At 44.3% G+C, this 20,151-nt stretch overlaps 1 protein-coding gene across 3 annotated transcripts in view; it reads right to left on the bottom strand.

Moving 5' to 3' along the window:
* LOC140479106 (serotransferrin-A-like) overlaps positions 1-16,866 on the bottom strand; it is a 31,674-nt gene extending 14,808 nt beyond the window's left edge. For all 3 annotated transcript variants that reach the window (XM_072572992.1, XM_072572990.1, XM_072572991.1), the window contains exons 1-3: positions 16,711-16,866; positions 13,513-13,577; positions 11,261-11,445 (exon numbers count right to left, since the gene is read on the bottom strand). In XM_072572992.1, the coding sequence (XP_072429093.1) occupies positions 11,261-11,445; positions 13,513-13,546 (219 nt within the window). In that variant the 5' untranslated portion in view covers positions 13,547-13,577; positions 16,711-16,866. The remainder of the gene's footprint in view (positions 1-11,260; positions 11,446-13,512; positions 13,578-16,710) is intronic.
* Positions 16,867-20,151: the final 3,285 nt, after the last annotated feature.

The raw sequence follows: 20,151 nt of genomic DNA, 5'->3' as shown, positions 1-20,151 counted from the left end.
GCATTGAGAAACCACCAATTACTGATGGAATAAATTTACTCCCATGTTCTGCCCATAAATTATATTCTACGGTCGGATGAGGGGAGACACTGACAGACACTAATTTCTTACATAATTAATTAACCCTGTGGGTAATTAACATGGTGCCTCAGTGGTTAGCGCTGCTGCCTCACAGCCCCAGGTTCAACTCCAGCCTCTGGCGACTGTCTGTGTGGAGTTTGCACATTCTCCCCATGTCTGCAGGGGTTTCCTCTGGATGCTTTGATTTCCTCCCACAGTCCAAACATGTGCAGGTCAGGTGAATTGGCCATGCTAAATTTCCCATAGAGTTAGGTGCATTAGTCAGAGGGAAATGGGACTGGGTGGGTTGGTCTTCGGAGAGTCGGTGTGGACTTTTTGGGCTGTAGGGCCTGTTTCCACACTGTAGGGAATCTAATCTACTACTCTTCATAAAAACCCAGAGCAAGAGTGGACAAATATTTCAGCGCAATGGCACACCAAGACACAAAGATTACCAGAGGAGCATAAACCTTTTGTCATATCTCAAAGAAAATGCTCATTTCTTACCACTTCCACATACACCACTCTCAATCCCTACAATATTCATCAGTCTTATTCCAGAGGGCTAACCCTTAGCTGCACCTCTGACAGGATCAGCAGATGGTTTTCCAACTCTACTTTTACTAACGGCATGAACGATTAATCATTGAGATATTCAAGTCCAAATTGAGAGTTCCCAAAGCTCTCGGCCTGACATGGCTTCAGCGTGATCTTCTGGCCTTGAGGTGATACCAGGACAGTCTCTGAGCCTCAGGATCCTCAAGGTGAAGCTTAGTGCAGTCTACAGCCAGGACCTGGAGCAGCCTGGAGTGCGATGTGAGTGAAAAACCATTATTCTGAACTTTTATTTCTGCAATGCTGGACATTTTATTTCTCAATTTGCTAAGTTTCTAAAAAAATTAATAACAAAAATATACTTGATTCATAGAAATCCTTGGTACATGTACAGTTGATGATGCCATTCAGATATAAACTGCCTTTACTTTCAGGGAACAAATCGAGTCATTGATGTTCACAATTATCTATGTTTACCATCAACTTGGCATTTAGCTGAGTCATCCGTGGGGCCCAATTGCTGAATGCACCCCCATTATTCTTTGGCAGAAGGACCTTACACAGTGGTCTTTCCCCACCACACCACACCTTGGCGGCAGCTGCCCCAAGCTTCAACGTGTCCCTCAGCACGTAGTCCTGGATCTTTAGTGTGCCAGTCTGGAACACTCAGTCAGGGTCTACTCCTTCAACTGGAAGGCCAACATGTTTGAGGTAAAACAAAGAGCGCCTTTCACTGAGTTGATGGTCCTCCAGGCAGAGTTGATGTTCGTCTCGGTGTGCGTCCGGGCAACAGACCATAGAGCATGGAGCTGCTCGGGACAAACCTTGACAAACACCATTGCATTCCTCTATAGTCTCCCTTTGTATAGGCACATTCCAGAAGGAAGTATGTGACAGTCTCGTACCTTCCATAGCCGCTTCGAGGGCAGCATGCAGTGGTGCAGAGAGTCCGGGCATGCATGCAGGATCTCACAGACATAGCCCTTCTCACTACCAGCCAAGCTACATCTTGGTGCTTGTTGGAAAGCTCTGGCAATGAGACATTCTGCCAAATGACTTTGACAGTCAGCCCAGGGAACCGCTCGACAGGCTCCACCTTCTCCTTTTTCCAAAAGTTCTCAAGGCCACTGGGTGCTGATCACTCCCTGATGGACTTGTGGTCAAAAGTGTTTCTCTTACAAATTTCTCTATGAAGGACAGGTGATACGAAACGGTCCAACTGCTTGGAGTATTCCGCAGCAGCGAGGCCAGGCCCATCCTTCGCAACACCAGGGACAGGTAGAACCTCAGACGTAGTGACACTTGGTGTTTGTGTACCGGAGATCCACGCGCAGCGTGATGTAGCCACACACAAAGGTGGCCTTCAGGGTGAGGGTAGGGTTGGGTGTGTTTTCTCCCCCTTCATCAAGATCTTTATACATTGTGTCCCTTCAGATACAGTTCATCTTCAATCTCCACATGAAGTGGAAGATGGCCCAGGTGACTGTGGCAGCGCAGGTACGGGGAATAGGCCAGACCTGCGCCACGTATAACAACACTGAGAGTACTTCACACCGGATGACCAGATTTTCAACCCACGATGGAAAGTGACCGGTGCTCCCATCTGCCCAGTTTCTGCCTTATTTTAGTGACATGTTCCTCCCAACACTTGGTACATGCCCAGCCCCTCCGAATCAAATACCCAGCACCTTCAGCTGGTCTGTCCTGATGGTGAAGGGGATAGAGGATTGGTCGGCCCAGTTTCCAAAGAGCATGGCCTCACTCTTGCCTTGATTGACCTTGGCCCCCGGAAAATAAAACAAAGTGTCTGTGAACCGACAGTGGATCCAAGCAGAAGATGGCGACATTATCCAATGTACAGGGAGGCCTTAACTGTAGAACCACCATTGCCAGGAATAGTCACCCCTTTCAGGCTCGCATCCTTCCTGATGGTCTTGGCAAATGGTTCTATACATCATATAAACAAAGCAGGAGAGAGAGGGCAGCCCTGCCTGACTCTGGATCTGATCGAGAAGCTATCTGATTCCCACCCATTGATTGAGACTGCACTGACAATGTTGGTGTAGAGCAGTTGGATCTAATTGCAGATTCCATCCCCAAAGTCCATTTTGGAGAGAATATCTCCCAGGTATACGATATCCTGTCAAAGGCATTCTCCTGGTCCAAGCTGATGAGGCAAGTGTCCACCCCCCTATCCTGCATGTAGGCAATTATATCCCTGAGGAGCGCAAGACTCTCAGCGATCTTCCTGCCCGGTACAGCACAGGTTTACCTGCTCAGGCGCATGTATTAATCAGTCTCAGGGGAGCGTTCCTGTATATGACGTGAATGGTGAGGAGGGGCCCGCCCACCACCTCCTTAACCTCAGAGATGGTGAAGTTGCCTCCTCGCACACACTTGCATCTTCTCAGAGACTTAGACCACTCTACACTCACACACACACACATATACACTCTCTCTCACAGACACTCACAACCCCCCACCCCAGACACACAACACACACACACACACACACACACTCACACACACACACATATACACTCTCTCTCACAGACACTCACAACCCCCCACCCCAGACACACAACACACACACACACACACACACACACACACACACACACACACACACATATACACTCTCTCTCACAGACACTCACAACCCCCCACCCCAGACACACAACACACACACACACACACACACACACACTCACACACACACACATATACACTCTCTCTCACAGACACTCACAACCCCCCACCCCAGACACACAACACACACACACACACACACACACACACACACATATACACTCTCTCTCACAGACACTCACAACCCCCCACCCCAGACACACAACACACACACACACACACACACACTCACACACACACACATATACACTCTCTCTCACAGACACTCACAACCCCCCACCCCAGACACACAACACACACACACGCACACACACGCACACACACACACATATACATATACGCTTGTGGGGTGAATTTGTACTTGTAGAGTTACATTGTACTTTGCTCAAAAATTGCATGAATTTATGTAAGACTGTGTTATCTCACTTTTTAGATTAGAATCAGTCGAAACATTATGGCACAGACAAAGAACACAGGGGGCTAACACCTTCAACATTTTGTCTAGCTAACACCAATTGTTACAGTTAACCTGAGAATGCAACTTTTAAAAAAAGTTTTGTGACTTACACATGAAAGAAGTGAAACTATCATGGCATTCGAACAGATGAAAGACTCCACAAACAACCAAGGTGTTCTTCAACGTATAATTTCAGTTACATCACACTGTAAACTTTTGCTATGAATTCTGTGTCTTACAATTGTGTCCTCCACAACCACCTGATGAAGGAGCAGTGCTCCAAAAACTAGTGCTTCCAATTAAACCTGTTGGACTATAACCTGGTGTTGTGTGATTTTTAACTTAGATTAGAGTGGTACTGGAAAAGCACAGCAAGTCAGGCAGCACAAGTTGACACCCATTCTGACAAGAATAGATCTGAGCCAAAAAGCTAAGATCTTGTACCTGAAGAAGCCGTATCTAGTTACCTTTGTATCTACGATGGTGCAGTAAGTGGTGACGTATGAACTTTTCACTGTATTCAATTGAGTATATGTGACAATAAAGCGCATTCTAATTCAATTCAATTTAACAATTCAATTCAACAATAGTCCAGTAAGCTTCGTATCTGTGGTGGGTAAGTTACTTGAGAAGATTGTGAGAGATAAGATATACATTCATTTGGTAAGATAAGGTTTGATTAGGAGTAGTCAGCATGGCTTTGTGCATGGGAGATCATGCCTCACAAATTTATTAGAATTCTCTAATTAAGTAAACAGGAAAGTTAACGAGGGCAGGGGCATAGATGTAGACTATATGATTTGGGGATGCCGGTGTTGGACTGGGGTGTACAAAGTTAAAAATTGTACAACACCAGATTATAGTCCAACAGGTTTGTTTGGAAGCACTAGCTTTCAGAGTGCTGCTCCTTCATCAGGTGGTTATCTCTATGGATTTCAATAAGGCCTTTGTGAAGTGTCCACGTGACAGGCTTCCACGTGGAAGGTTAGATTATATGGAATCCGGGAGCATTGGATTCAAAATTGGCTTAATGGTAGGAAGCAGAGGGTAATATTGGAAGGAAGGATGTTTGTTGGATTGGAGGCCTGTGACTAGTGAAGTGCCTCAGTGGTCGATGCTGGGCCCATTGTTGTTTGTTATCTATATCAATGATGAGAATGTACAAGGCATTTGCTGATGACACTAAAATAGGTGGTATCATGGACAGTGAGGAAGGTTATCAGAAATTGCAGCAGGACTTTGATCAGCTGGGGATAGTGGGCCGGGAAATGGCAAATGGAGTTTAATATAGATAAGTGTGAGGTCTTGCAAAGTCAAGTCAAGGTAGGAGTTTCATGGTAAATGGCCGGGCTTTAAGGATTGTAGTGGAACAGAGGGATCTTGGAGTTTGAGTTCACAGTTCTCTGAAAGTGGAGTCACAGGTCGACAGAGCCGTGAGAAATGCTTTTGGCTCACTGGTCTTCATCACTCAGGGATTGAGTATAGAAGCTGGAAAGTTGTGTTGTTGTTATACAGGACATTGATGGGGTCAGACTTGGAGTATTGTGTTCAGTTTGTTATAGGAAGGATGTTATAGGAAGGATGTTATAGGAAGGATGTTATTAAACTGGAAAGAGTTCAGGAGAAATTTAGAAGGATATTGCCTGATCTCAATGATTTGAATTATAGTTAGAGGTTGAACAAGCTAGGACTTTTTCCTTTGTGTAGGAAGTGTAGAAGATTGAGGGGGCACATTATGGAGGTATATAAGATCATGAGAGGCATGGATAGGGTGAATGCACTCAGTCTTTTTCATGGGGTTTGGGAATTGAGGACTAGAGGGCATCAGATTAGGATTAAAGGGGAAAGAATAAAAGGGAACCTGAGGGGCAACTTTTTTTACACAGAGGATGGTATGCATGTAGAATGAGCTGTGGAAGTGGTTGAGGCGGGTACATTATCAACATTTAAAAGCCATTTGGACAAATGCATGGATAGGAAAGGATTAGAAGGATATAGGCTAAGTGCAGGGAAATGGGGTTAGAATGGATGGACAGTTTGGTCAGCATGGACCAATTTGGGACAAAGGGCCAGGCTCCGTGCTGCATGATTCCATGACTCTCTAACAACTAGAACAGTATTTAATCTCTTGACCTAATCAATTGGTTGTATTTAGAGGTAGTGAAAATCAATCCTGTTAATGCTGATAAGGATTTCTAATCATTTAGCCTTTGGGAAAGCCACAGAATTCCTACAGCTTGGAAACAGGCCACTCAGCCCAACAATTCTGCACCAACTCTCCGAAAAGCAACCCACCCAGACTCACACCCCTACCTTATTCCTCCATTTCCTTTGGCTTGTCCACCGAACCAACACATCCTTGGGCACAATGGGCAGTTTAGTATGGCCAATTCACCTGATCTGCACATCCTTGGACTGTGGGAGGAAACCGGAGCACCCAGAGGAAACCCATGCAGACACAGGGAAAATGTACAAACTCCATACAGACAGTCATCTGAGGCTGGAATTGAGTTCCTGACATTGTGAGGCAGCAGTGCTAACCACTAAGCCACCATGCCACTAGCAAGCATTTCACAAAGCTACAGTATTTATAAACAGATTCCAAAATTGTCACTGTAAGTGTAGTTTTTCAGGTTAATTAGAATTTAACACACCCGTGATATTTGTGGAATTCTAATAAAATGGTTGCACATAAAATTGAAGTTTTACAAAAAAAGTCACATTTCTTGCCCAGTAGACTAATGCTTCCATTATCCTCAAATAAGTTTTGATCACTCAGGTTTAATATTTGGATGCTGGTAAATAAAACTTACCAAGTAAATTCTAATATGGTTAGATTATTAAAACATGGCTGAAAAGAGACATAAAGTCAAAGCCTTCCACTCATCAAAATTCGAAGACAAAGAACCCAACTTAGGAGAGGGAACAACAACTTAAAGAGCATGAGAACAAAGTGCTGATAGTTTAAGCCATGATTGACGTGGTGATACTGTCAGAACTGTTAACTTTCAAAGTCTTCGTTAGCTCAAAAAGATTGGGCCAGGCAGGTAGATTCTGATTGCTCAGTGTGTTACCATGGAGAGACAGCAGGTTCCAAAGATAAAGGTGCAATATATGGCCAAATTCTGCTTGTCTACGCAGAAGAGGGTCCTGTGCAAGAATACATATCGCTTCCATAACATACAAATAAATCACACAGTCACATCTTGCTAAGCTCGTTTCTAGTGTAACCCTCAGCACAGTGGGGATTATTTAGTTAATGTTATCCAATAGTAGAATCAAATTTAATGTGTAGGACACTATGTTCTGGGTTTAGCAAGCAGGGTCTGGTAGAAGACAGTTGGCATACTGCCAACACAAGCAAGCAGAGAGACATTTGATACAATCCACCAGTTATTGTGATGTAGTGCCTACAAACCTGGTATCACACCTGTGTGGGAAGCAAAACATCTTTGTTTAGACTGATGGTTGTGTCCTGTTAAGGAAACTACTCCAACTGTTTACCGCAAAAGAACAGTGCGGGTTGTCTAGCTTCACTGGCTTGTCAAAACATTTTGTGGTAGTTTTCCCTTCCAGGGTACTCTGATTTAAACCAGTCATCTTTCCTGTTTGGACCACAACACCAAAGCTCCAGGATGAGATGATAAACCTTTTACTGAGTTTCAGGACATAGAAGGAGATGTTTCCTGTCTCTGATATGCGAAGATTTATGGATTATGTTGAGTGATGACTCAGTTTCAGGAAGGTGTTCTTACATTTCCCAGGAAATATCCACACCTGGTTGGCTGCCAAACAAACCTGAAAAATCCTACTGGAGTCGTTTAACCCTGGGTACAGTCAAATACCATGTTAAAATTCACATGGTCCACTCCTGTCCAATGAGGTACACCACTCCCACACTGATGATTAGATTCCCTACAGTGTGGAAACAGGCCCTTCGGCCCAACAAGTCCACACCGACCCTCCGAAGACCAACCCACCCAGACCCATTTCCCTCTGACTAATGCACCTAACACTACGGGCAATTTAGCACGGCCAATTCACCTGACCTGCACATCTTTGGACTGTGGGAGGAAACCGGAGCACCCAGAGGAAACCCACGCAGACACGGGGAGAACGTGCAAACTCCACACAGACAGTTGCCCAAGGCAGGAATTGAACCCAGGTCTCTGGCGCTGTGAGGCAGCAGTGCTAACCACTGAGCCACCATGCCTGAGATTTGATCATTGCTCAGCAAAACATTCTCCCTCCAATTTTCAGACATGTCTTTTTCTGAAGCTAGAGAACGCCCATTACTGACTAGTGTGTCACATTTAAATAAACTACGCTGAAATTTTCAAGGGAAGTTATTATTTTCTCTGCCAGGTGAGGAATAGACCAGGTCTGGTGCAGCACAGATTAAATAGACAATAGACAATAGACAATAGACAATAGATGCAGGAGTAGGCCATTCTGCCCTTCGAGCCTGCACCGCCATTCAATATGATCATGGCTGATCATTCCTAATCAGTATCCTGTTCCAGCCTTATCTCCATACCCCTTGACTCCACTATCTTTAAGAGCTCTATCCAATTCTTTCTTAAATGAATCCAGAGACTGGGCCTCCACTGCCCTCTGGGGCAGAGCATTCCACACAGCCACCACTCTCTGGGTGAAGTAGTTTCTCCTCATCTCTGTCCTAAATGGTCTACCCCGTATTTTTAAGTTGTGTCCTCTGGTTCGGCACTCCCCCATCAACGGAAATATGTTCCCTCCTGCCAGAGTGTCCAGTCCTTTCATAATCCTATACGTTTCAATCAGATCCCCTCTCAGTCTTCTAAACTCAAGGGTATACAAGCCCAGTCGCTTCAGTCTTTCCGTGTAAGGCAATCCTGCCATTCCAGGAATTGACCTCGTGAACCTACGCTGCACTCCCTCAATAGCCAGAATGTCTTTCCTCAAATTTGGAGACCAGAACTGTACACAGTACTCCAGGTGTGGTCTCACCAGGGCCCTGTACAGCTGCAGAAGCACCTCTTTGCTTCTATACTCAATCCCTCTTGTTATGAAGGCCAGCATGCTATTAGCCTTCTTCACGACCTGCTGTACCTGCATGCTTGCCTTCATTGACTGGTGGACAAGAACACCCAGATCTCTCTGAACAGCCCCTTTACCTAATTTGATACCATTGAGGTAGTAATCTGCCTTCCTGTTCTTGCCACCAAAGTGGATAACCAGACATTTATCCACATTAAACTGCATCTGCCATGCATCTGCCCACTCACCTAACTTGTCCAGGTCACCCTGTAATCCCCTAACATCCTCATCACATTTCACCCTACCACCTAGCTTTGTGTCATCAGCAAATTTGCTAATGTTATTGCTGATACCATCTTCTATATCATTTACATATATTGTAAAAAGCTGCGGTCCCAGCACGGATCCCTGCGGTACCCCACTGGTCACTGCCTGCCATTTCGAAATGGAGCCGTTAATCACTACCCTTTGTTTCCTATTAGCCAACCAATTCTCTATCCAATCTAGTACTTTGCCCCCAATCCTGTGCGCCCTAATTTTACTCACTAACCTCTTGTGTGGGACTTTATCAAAAGCTTTCTGAAAGTCCAGGTACAGTACATCCACTGGATCTCCCTCGTCCATCTTCCGAGTTACATCCTCAAAAAATTCAAGAAGATTAGTCAAGCATGATTTCCCCTTCATAAATCCATGCTGACTCTGTCCTATCCTGTTACTATTATCCAGATGTGCCGTAATTTCATCCTTTATAATAGACTCCAGCATCTTTCCCACCACTGAGGTCAGACTAACTGGTCTATAATTTCCTGCTTTCTCCCGCCCACCCTTCTTAAAAAGTGGCACAACATTAGCCGCCCTCCAATCCTCAGGAACCAACCCCGATTCTATTGAACTCTGGAAAATAATCACCAGCGCATCCACGATTTCCCGAGCCACCTCCTTCAGTACCCTGGGATGCAGGCCATCAGGTCCCGGAGACTTATCAACCTTCAGACCTAACAGTCTCTCCAACACCAAATCCTGGCAAATAGAAATTCCCTTAAGTTCAGGTCCTTCAGCCACTGTTACCTCAGGGAGATTGCTTGTGTCTTCCCCAGTGAACACAGATCTGAAGTACCCATTTAATTCCTCTGCCATTTCTTCGTTCCCAGTAATATATTCCCCTGCTTCTGTCTTCAAGGGCCCAATTTTTGTCCTAACCATTTTTTTGCCTTGGACATACCTAAAAAAGCTTTTACTATCCTCCTTTATATTCTTGGCCAGTTTACCTTCGTACCTCATTTTTTCTCTGCGTATTTCCTTCTTACTAATCCTCTGTTGTTCTTTAAAAGCTTCCCAGTCCTCCGTTTTCCCGCTTATCTTCGCTAAGTTATACTTTTTCTCTTTTAACCTTATATGTTTCTTTACTTCCCTTGTCAGCCACGGCCGCCCATGTCTCCTCCTGGGATCTTTCTTCCTTTTAGGAATGAACTGATCCTGCATCTTCTGCATTATACACAGAAATATCCGCCATTGTTCCTCCACGGTCTTCCCTGTTAAGGTATTAAACCATTGAACTTTGGCCAGTTGCTCCCTCATAGCTCCATATTTCCCTTTATTCAACTGAAATATTGTCACTTTAGATTGTACCCACTCCCTCTCAAATTGCAGATTGAAGCTTATTGTATTATGGTCACTACTTCCCAATGGCTCCTTCACTTCGAGGTCACTGACCAATTCTGGTTCGTTACACAATACCAGATCCAGAATCGCCTTATCCCTGGTCGGCTCCAGCACCAGCTGCTCTAAAAATTCAGTGAATACTCCCATACACTGCCTCAAATATTCCCAGTAAGGTACAGCATTGATTAAATACTTTTCCATTGTCCAATTCTCCTATGGCAGATGCATCATAAGTCAGGTACTGAGTAAAATCCCTTCCCGATCGTACATCATTCTGAAATGTTTCCAATGAGGTCAACGATGAGGTCAATGATTTTTGGTGATCTTGCCAATTGGAATACATAATTGGCTTAATGGCAGGAGACAGAGAGTAATGGTGGAGGGTTGCTTTTCAGACTGGAGGCCTGTAGTGTTCTACAGGGATCGGTTCTGGGTCCTCTTTCATTTGTCATTTATATAAGTTATTTTGATGAGAATATAGAATGCATAGCTAATAAGTTTGCGGATGACACCAAAACAGGTGGCAGTAAAGAAGGTTTTCTAAACTCACAAAAGGATCTTGATCAAATGGGTCAATGGGTTGAAAAATGGCAGATGGAATTCAATCTGGATAAATGTGGGAAGGTCTTATACAATTAATGGTTAAGCCTTGGCAGTGTTGTCTAATAGGGACCTAGGGGTGCAGGTATATAATTCTTTAAAGTTTGTGATAGCTTAAAGTTGGACTGAAGGATCTATTTCCATGCTGTATGACTCCATAACTCAAACCTAAAGGTTGATTCTGATTATAATTAAACAGTAAACATGAAACACAGTGTACACAGGCAAGCCCCAAACATTTAGTCAAATCCAAATACTCACTTGTTGGTCTTTTAAAAACTGCAGCACTTGACCCCTTGTCTCTACATGGGATGCAACTGTCTGAGCTGGTACTTGTGCCAAGTGACACATCTTATAATCTGTTACTGGAGCCTGAGTGCCATTGAGGCACAGCAGCTTAAAGTCACTGGAGTTGAGACCTGTAGCTAACTCCTCTCGTGAATTACCTTGAAAGTGAAACATCAATTGGTTTAGAATACACAGAGCAGTGGCACACAGATTCAAAACCTTACCTACAAAGCAACTGACCTCAAAATAATCCAGTCCTTCCATCACATCACATCACGTCACAGTTTGATTCCCTTCTTACCTCACATGAAATAGAACCACTGAGGAAAGTGATCCCAGTCTTCTTTGCTAATACTCCAATAAGAAAGCCTCAGAATGGTTAATAATAAAGTAATTAACATTTCCAAGATGACTTTGAAAGTAAATTAATATGGGACTGAATATGAGGCTGTATAAGCTCCTTTACTAGATCAGAAAGTAGCTTTGGATTTGACTTCATGAAGGTGAAGTTTGTCTTGGGTAGTAAAATGGAATGGTCGATAGTGAATTACTCCCTTTGTTTTACATGGTGCTGACTCTCAGTTCCTAGTAACTTGGCAAAGGTGACGCATTTCCTCCATTGTCTGTTGAATACCTCATTAATTTTATCAGAACCATTCCTCTGATCTCAGTTTTTTTCCTAATCTTGTCTCTATTCCACAATACTGCACTCAAGCATCCAACAAAAGTTTCTGCTCAAATATTTGCAGTCAGATCTAAAACCACATGTGCTGACTGAGACAGAGTGCTATTGTTGAGGCAATGTTACTGTTTGTTGAGTTCTTAGGGTTTCTTTAGTTTACTTATTCACACATATTTTTCCTATAGATTTTCTTAAATGTGTCACTGATATGTCTCAAAAAACTCTGTATCATTAGGGTTTGTCTGACAGGGTACAATTCTCTAAAGGGCCTGAATAGAGAGTGTTGGGACTACATATGCATGAATCAATAAAGATGACAGGGCAGGTTGAGAAAGGCACAAGGCTTTGAACTTTGTTAGTAAAGGCACAGAGTACAAAAACAAGAACCTTTTGGTTCAGTCTTAACTGAGAATTCCAGGGCATTACATTTTAGGAAGTTTATTAAGACTTTAGCGAGGTTGCAGAAAATAATTACAAAAATGTTTTTGACATGATGTGATTTGTTATTGTCACATGTACTTAGTTACAGTGAAATGTTTTGTTTTGCATGTGGTACGGGCAGATCATATCACACAAAGTGCAGAAGGCTAATAGAACAGAGTGAGGAATACAATGTTACGGCTGCAGAGAACGTGCACAAAGAGTGAGATCAACATTAAATATAAAATTTGAGAGGTCCAGTCCATTTAGAAGTCCAACAACAGTGGGAAAGAAGCTGTTCTTGAATCTGTTGGTACGTGTGTTTAAGCTTTTGATGATTTTTGGAGTGAGGGACTTTGGTCATGAAGGTCGACTCGAGAAGCTGGGTTCTTCTCTTCGGAGAAGAGGAAGGTTACAAAACAATGAGGAGTTTAGATAAAGTCACTGAGTGCCTGAGAATGAGGCACCTTCCCTATCATGGGGCCATTCGAATATCTAACAGGGTTCATTGGACAGCCTTCAGGAATTATAGGCCAGCTACAGGAAACCTGGAACCACCTGTAAATCCAGGTGGCCTCGGGGATAATTGGCTTTAAATCATATTCATGAGTCAAGATTCCTGAGCCAAACCTTTCTCAGGCAGATGCACCCACCCAACTCTTCTAGACAGCAGCTCCCAGCATGCCTGCTCTGGTGGGCCATCCAATTTAGCCATGGAATTTTGTTGGGTATGAGTATTAAAGTGTATGGGGAATATGGAGGATTATCAGATCAGCCATGAGCTCACTGAAAGCCAGAGCAGACTTAGTGAGCTGAATGGCCTTCAACACCTTCTCAAGGGCAATTGGGGATGAGCAATGAACGCTGACCAGCCAGCGGTGCCTCCGTCCCACAAATGAATGGAAAAAACATCTAATGGTCTAAAATGTAGGTCTCAGGGAGTTCCAGGGCCTATTAACCATACAATGATGGAACACATGTTACCCCGATACCTACTCTCTCAATTTCATCAAATAATTAACATGGATCAAACTGGACGACTGAATAGAAGGTTCATTCATTGAATGATCAGATGGTGTTATCTCGTATATGTAGCATTAAAGGACCAGGGACTGGCACATACCATCAGTGTTGTCGAAAACAGTTGTATGCTTCATGAATGTAACATCCCCCTTCTCTGCCAGGCACCTGAAAGAAATTTTAATCAGTAATTTGTTTTTAGAAATTATGGATTTGGTTTGATTTTCGCTCTCAGCAGTCATGTTGTCATTACGCCAAAGATTTCAGAAATCAATGAAAAAAATTCAATCAAGGATCTATCAGAAACATAGCTAGCTGGTTGATGGGAAACGTACAGGGATAGTGTGGGGTTTGGCTGGGGTGTCATCCACTTTGGAGGGTTGGTGCAGACTCGATGGGCCGAACAAACTGCTTCCACACCGTAGGGATTCTATGATCTCACACCCCTCCCAATCTCCCACACTACTCAAAGCACCTCACTCCCATTGTCTGCAATAGCATTCTCTGAAGCAGGACCTCATTGGAATACTCATAAACTGCTGCTAACGTCTCACCGTATCTACGTCCAACTAGTGACTTAACTATGGTTTAGGAGCATCGGTCATCCACAGGGGTACAGAATAACTGACACTCCACCCTCTCCCTTGACACACTTTGGGTATGGGGATAGACTGATTAGATTAAATTAGATTAGATTCCCTACAGTGTGGAAAAAGGCCTTCGGCTCAACAAATCGACACTGACCCTCCAAAGGGTAACCCACCCAGACCCATTTCCCACTGATTAATGCACCGAACACTGGGTAATTTAGCATAGCCAATTCACCTAACCTGCACATCTTTGGAATGTGGGAGGTAACTGGAGCACCTGGAGGAAACCCACGCAGACACGGGGAGAATGTGCAAACTCCACACGGACGGTTACCCGAGGCTGGAATAGAACCTGGATCCAGGTTTGATTCCGGCCTTGGGCCAGAAAGTATCCCCAGCTTCTTCAATCCTGTCTGGTGATGTGAAAAAATACTTTTTAACTCAGCAAGTCAGTTAGCTCTGATGACTGGATAGCAGGTTTATCATGTCGAGTGATGCTAATCGTGTGGGCTCAGTTCCTGCATCCACTTTTGGACTCTTGTCACCCTTTCCCCCTTGCCTGAGGTGTGATGACCTGCATGTTCAGCATGTAGTTGTCACTTTCTCTAATGGAAAAGAAGCGCTTTGTTCTGGTAAATGATTTTACCTTTTAGATAGGGTATGGAATGCTCTGGCTGGTAGTGTGGTGAGGCATTCAAGCCGGCATTAGATAATATTTGGCTAGGAATAGTGCACAGGGATATGGGCAAAAAGGCAGAAGATTTGCCTGAGATAATAGAACCAGTATACGCACTTTGGGCTGATTGACCTCTACCTACACTGTAACAATTGTATGATTCAACAGAGGACAGAAACATAGAACTGGTGAGGTATAAATTCCTTAGTAGAATCCCTACAGTGGAGAAGCAGGCCATTTGGTCCATCGAGTCCACACTACTCCCCTGAACAGCATCCCACTTTCCAATCCCCATAACCCTGCTGTTTCCAAGGCTAACCCACCTAGCCTGCACATCCCTGGACACTATGGGCAATTGTGCATGGCCAATCCGGATAACCTGCACATCTTCAGACTGTGGGAGGAAACCAGAGCATCCAGAGGACACGGGGAGAGTGTGCAAACTCCACACAGACAGTTGCCTGGGTTCCTGGTGCTGTGAGGCAGCAGTACTAATGGCTGAGCCACCATGCGACCCTGAGCCTTTATGTCTGCAACCTGTCAAATTAGACAGGGCTCCACATTTACAGCAGAGGTTGTTTGACATCTGAGTACTGAAACTCCCAGTGTGACTACATCTTGGCTGTAGGAGGTTGTAAAACGGCCTCCAGACAACTGACATGTGGCTCTCCCGGTCTCTGAGTTCCAAATGGATATAAAAGGTCGGGCAAATATAACGTGGCCTGATGATTTCCAATCACCTGTTGGGAATTGTTACGCAAAGAGCTCGGAAACAAACTGTGTATCTGAAAGCACACTGAGAGTACAGCTTTCACTGAAAAACATTGCTTTGTTGCAAAAGTAACAGTTAGGAATTAAACACAGTCACCATTGGAGGCAGAATCAAGACAAAAGGGCCAGCTATTTGGAACAGGAAAGGTTCTGCATCACTACCACAGTACAGCAGGAGTACATTTGGCCCATCCAGGCCTGGGCCAGCTCCTTCAGAATGGGAAGACAGGTCTCACTGTGTATAACAGAATGGAGAGACAGCAAATTGTGGAAGCAGGGATACGGGTGATGCGGGTTTGGTTAAGGACGGGAAAGAGGGAGTTAACATAACATTGGAAAACCTAGAAGGAAGATGTCTAATGGAAAGGTACGGCTGGTGTGAGGGAGGTTTGACAAGCTGGTGACAGGAGAGAGGGTTGCGAGATGGTTATGGGAAAAAGTGAGATCTTGAGGACTGGATTGAAAGGACACTGTCACAACAAGAAGGCCACAACTCTCTTTACTTAAATGGACATAGGATCAGTCTCTCTATTTTTAACATCCATCCAGTATTCCAAATCACCTATTGACTGCAAGTATGTTTTCCTTTGGCGTAGTGGGAAGGAGCAGAGTCCAAAGAGATCGAGCTCACATGGAGCTAAGTCTTTAATGATCAGAGCTGCAATAACAACTCAGATAAACTTGGCTAAGATTGTGAGTTCCTGACAGAGATCCCACCACAGCAATCAACAGTGAAAGGAAGTGTAAAGGAATTACATCTCATAGAATCCCTACAGTGTGGAAGCAGGTCATTCAGATCATTGAGTCCACACTGACCTGTCAAAGAGCAGCTTAATCAGACCCATGCCCCTCCCCTATCACTGTAGGGCTAATCTACTTAACCAGCATATTCCTGGCCACAATGGGCAACTTAGCTTGGCCAGTCCACGTAATCCTTGAACTGTGGGAGGAAACCGCAGAGTGCCCGGAGGAAACCCACACAAACACGGGGAAAATGTGTAAACTCCACACATGCCTGAGGCTGGAATTGAACCTGGATCCCTGCTGTTGTGAGGCAGCAGTGCTAACCACTGAGCCACCATGTCCCCCCATGGCTAGAGGATAGGAAATCATGGCTGAGAAAACAGAAATACTTCACCATTAGGCAGCCACTAGCCACAGTGTTCACAACACAGATAAAGGGATGGGAACGAGGTCTGACTGAACAAAGCTAATGTTATCCAATAACATATACTTCCAGTCAAACAAAACAGTATCTACTTACAGTTATAAAGGCTGCAGTTCTGGATTTTGTCCTGGGCAATCAGCAGCCCCATTGGAATATTCCAACCAGTTCGCTTAAGAGCTGTAATGCATGCCTTCTTGCCTTTCAGAGTGTCCCAGGTCAAAGTCTGATCCTTCACAACAGCCACTATATACACAACTGAAGTCAAACACAACAGCAGTCAGCAATGTATGCACAATCTTCAAGGTACGTTGTAAAATCAAGATTGAATGGGGTAAGTCATTGCCAAACCACATAATCAAGACCTGTAGTTCCTTTAGAGTTGAAGATGAAAGAATAATCTAATTGAAGTGTTTAAGATAAGATAAATAGAACTAATCACAGATGGTGTGGGAATCCCAAACAAGGTGCACAACGTTAAATTTACATCTGGGCCATTTGTTATGATATCCGAAAATTCAAATCTTCACACAAGGCACCATGGAATTCTATAATTCTCTCCCCTGGAAACCTATTGCACAGAAGTCCAAATCTAGAGGGCACAGATTTAGGGTGAGAGGGGAAAGATTTAAAAGGGACTTAAGGAACAACTTACTCACACAGAGAATGGTGCGTGTATGGAAGGAGCTGTCAGAGGAAGTGGTGGAGGCTGGTACAATTGCAGCAAATGGTACTAGAATAATGTAAAATATCTGGTGGGCATGAACAAGTTGGACCGAAGGGTCTGTTTCCATACTGTACATCTCAATGGCTCCTACCGATTTCAGTGGTCTAAGCAAAGAGTCACACAAATGTGCTTGAAGAGATTTTTGTTAGGCAAAAGCCTTCAGTGTTATAGGAGGAAATAACTTTCTCCGTCCAAGAACAATTTGTCTCTAGTTTGTACTCCCATGTCAGCATGGACCATTTTGATGTATAATTGCATTTCATGCATGAACTGCAGAAAACAAAAGTCGTACTCATCATCTGTCCCTGGTTGACCTGTGATTGGTTTTTAAGACTGAACACAAAAGCGATTCAAAGATTCAACTTAGTGGTACAGTGTGGAACTTATGTTTCATATTGAAGGACTGTGCAATCTAAAATGGAAAATAAATCTACAACACAGAAGCCAAAATTAACATCTTTTGACATGCGATAGAGGCAAAAACGTGGTTCAGATTAGATCATTAATATTGCATTAGGGATGCCTAGCAAGCAGGTGGTAAAAACCTTAAAATTGAATGCTTCATACTCCTTTATAAGACACAGCATCAAAGAGTGAAGGAATGGTTATAGCGCAAAAGGAGGTCATTTGAGTTTTTGTATATGTGTCGAATCATTTGCTTCAAAACTCCAATCTCTTCTTCAAATTTGTCTCACAATATTTATCTTCTCAGATCATTGAAAGCCATAAACAAATCTCCTCCCACAACATTCCCATTCCAGATTCTAACCATTTGTAACGCAGGAAGATTACTCCCCATATTGTCTTTGGTTTTTTTTGCCAATCACCTTTAATAAGTGTCCAATGGTTCCTCATTCTTCCACCAACGGGAACAAGTTCTTTATGTAGTGATTCATCCTCCATCCTCGTGTATAACTAGCTGCTCTTTCTCTTTGGAGCAAGGTGGGAGTGTGCCAGTAATTTTACTGAATGAATAATCCAAAGGCCTAGCTCTCTGCTTCGATCCTTCTAATTCACGGGGATTATAGTTTTCCCCTTTAAGGGCAACGATTTGTGTCTTTTTTTCCCCTATTCGTTCTCTGAATTTGGGCACCACAGACTGGGCCAGTGTTCATTTTTCTTCCATAATTTATGTTGAGCAATGCAGCCTTCTTGAACACAAGCATTGCGTGGCTTGCCAGGGCTTTTAGAGCAGTAGTTCAGAGAGTCACAGAATTAGTACAATGTAGAGAGAAGTGATTGATTAAGAATCAACCACATTTCGACAGGCCTGCTGCACCCGGCTAGTGGTGAATAGATGAGGTTTTGAGAAGATCTCATTATTTCGTGCGTACAGTTAATAAGTCCAGATATATTTAAATGCTGGATTTAATCATCACCAGCTGATGTTGTGGGATTTAAACTCATATTTCTGGATTGTTAGGCTGGCGTCTGGGTTACTAACCCAGTAACATAACCACAAGACCACTGGAAATCTGAACTAACCTGTTTCCTTTTAACTGCGGCCGCAACGTGAGCCATTGACACCCATCAGAACCTGAGCAACCTCAGGGGAAGAAATACAAAAGGGTCCAGAGGGACATTTCTTTCACACAGAGAGTGGTCAGTGTCTGGGCTGCTAGACACAATGGTGGCAGCAAGTACAATTTTGTCATTTAAAAAACAGATATTTGGATAGAGTAATTATGGAAGGATATGGACCAAGCGCAGGCGAACGGGACATGATTAATGTGAAAAGTGGGAGGCATGGACAGGTTGGGCTGAAGGGTCTGTTTCCATGCTGTAAACCGCTATGACTCTAAGTATTTGCACTTCTCTAAGTCACTGTGGTGGACAGTGAACAATCAGCCCTGTGATCTGTGTGAGGCAGGAACATCGCATCAATACTTTTAAACCATAGAATCTCATCATCTATAATAATTCTTGACTAAAGAGACAACTTCAAGCTTACAGTACTGGAAGACTATCCTTCAAAAGTGGCCCAGTGCCAGTGAGGAGATATAGCTCCAATCCCATAGAGGAGATACAACCCAGTCCCAGTGAGGAGGTACAGCCCAGTCCCAGTGAGAGGATACAGCCCGAGTCCCAGTGATGAGATACAGACCCAATCCAGTGAGGAGACACAATCCCAGTCCCAGTGAGGAGATACAGCCCCAGTCCCAGTGAGGAGATACAGCCCCAGTCCCAGTGAGGAGCTACAGCCCAATCCCACTGAGGACATACAGCCCCAGTCCCAGTGAGAAGATACAGCTCCAATCCAAGTGAGGAGAAACAGCCCCAGTCCTAGTGAGCAGATACAGCCCCAGTCCCAGTGAGGAGATACAGCCCCAGTCCCAATGAGGCGATACAGCCCAAGTCCCAGTGAGGAGACACAGCTCAGTCCCAGTGACGAAACACAGCCCCAGTCCCAGTGAGGAGATACAGCCCCAGTCCCAGTGAGGAGACACAGCCCAGTCCCAGTGAGGAGATACAGTCCCAGTTCCAGTGACGAGATACAGCCCCAATCCCAGTGAGGAGCTACAGCCCAATCCCACTGAGGACATACAGCCCCAGTCCCAGTGAGAAGATACAGCTCCAATCCAAGTGAAGGGAAACAGCCCCAGTCCTAGTGAGGAGATACAGCCCCAGTCCCAATGAGGCGATACAGCCCAAATCCCAGTGAGGAGACACAGCTCAGTCCCAGTGAGGAAACACAGCCCAAGTCCCAGTGAGGAGACACAGCTCAGTCCCAGTGAGGAAACACAGCCCCAGTCCCAGTGAGGAGATACTGCCCCAGTCCCAGTGAGGAGACACAGCCCCAGTCCCAGTGAGGA

Source organism: Chiloscyllium punctatum, chromosome 6, assembly GCF_047496795.1.
Source record: "Chiloscyllium punctatum isolate Juve2018m chromosome 6, sChiPun1.3, whole genome shotgun sequence".
Classification (NCBI taxonomy): Eukaryota; Metazoa; Chordata; class Chondrichthyes; order Orectolobiformes; family Hemiscylliidae; genus Chiloscyllium; species Chiloscyllium punctatum.
Note: the sequence above shows the minus strand (reverse complement) of the source record. Positions and strands in the feature narration are given on the sequence as shown.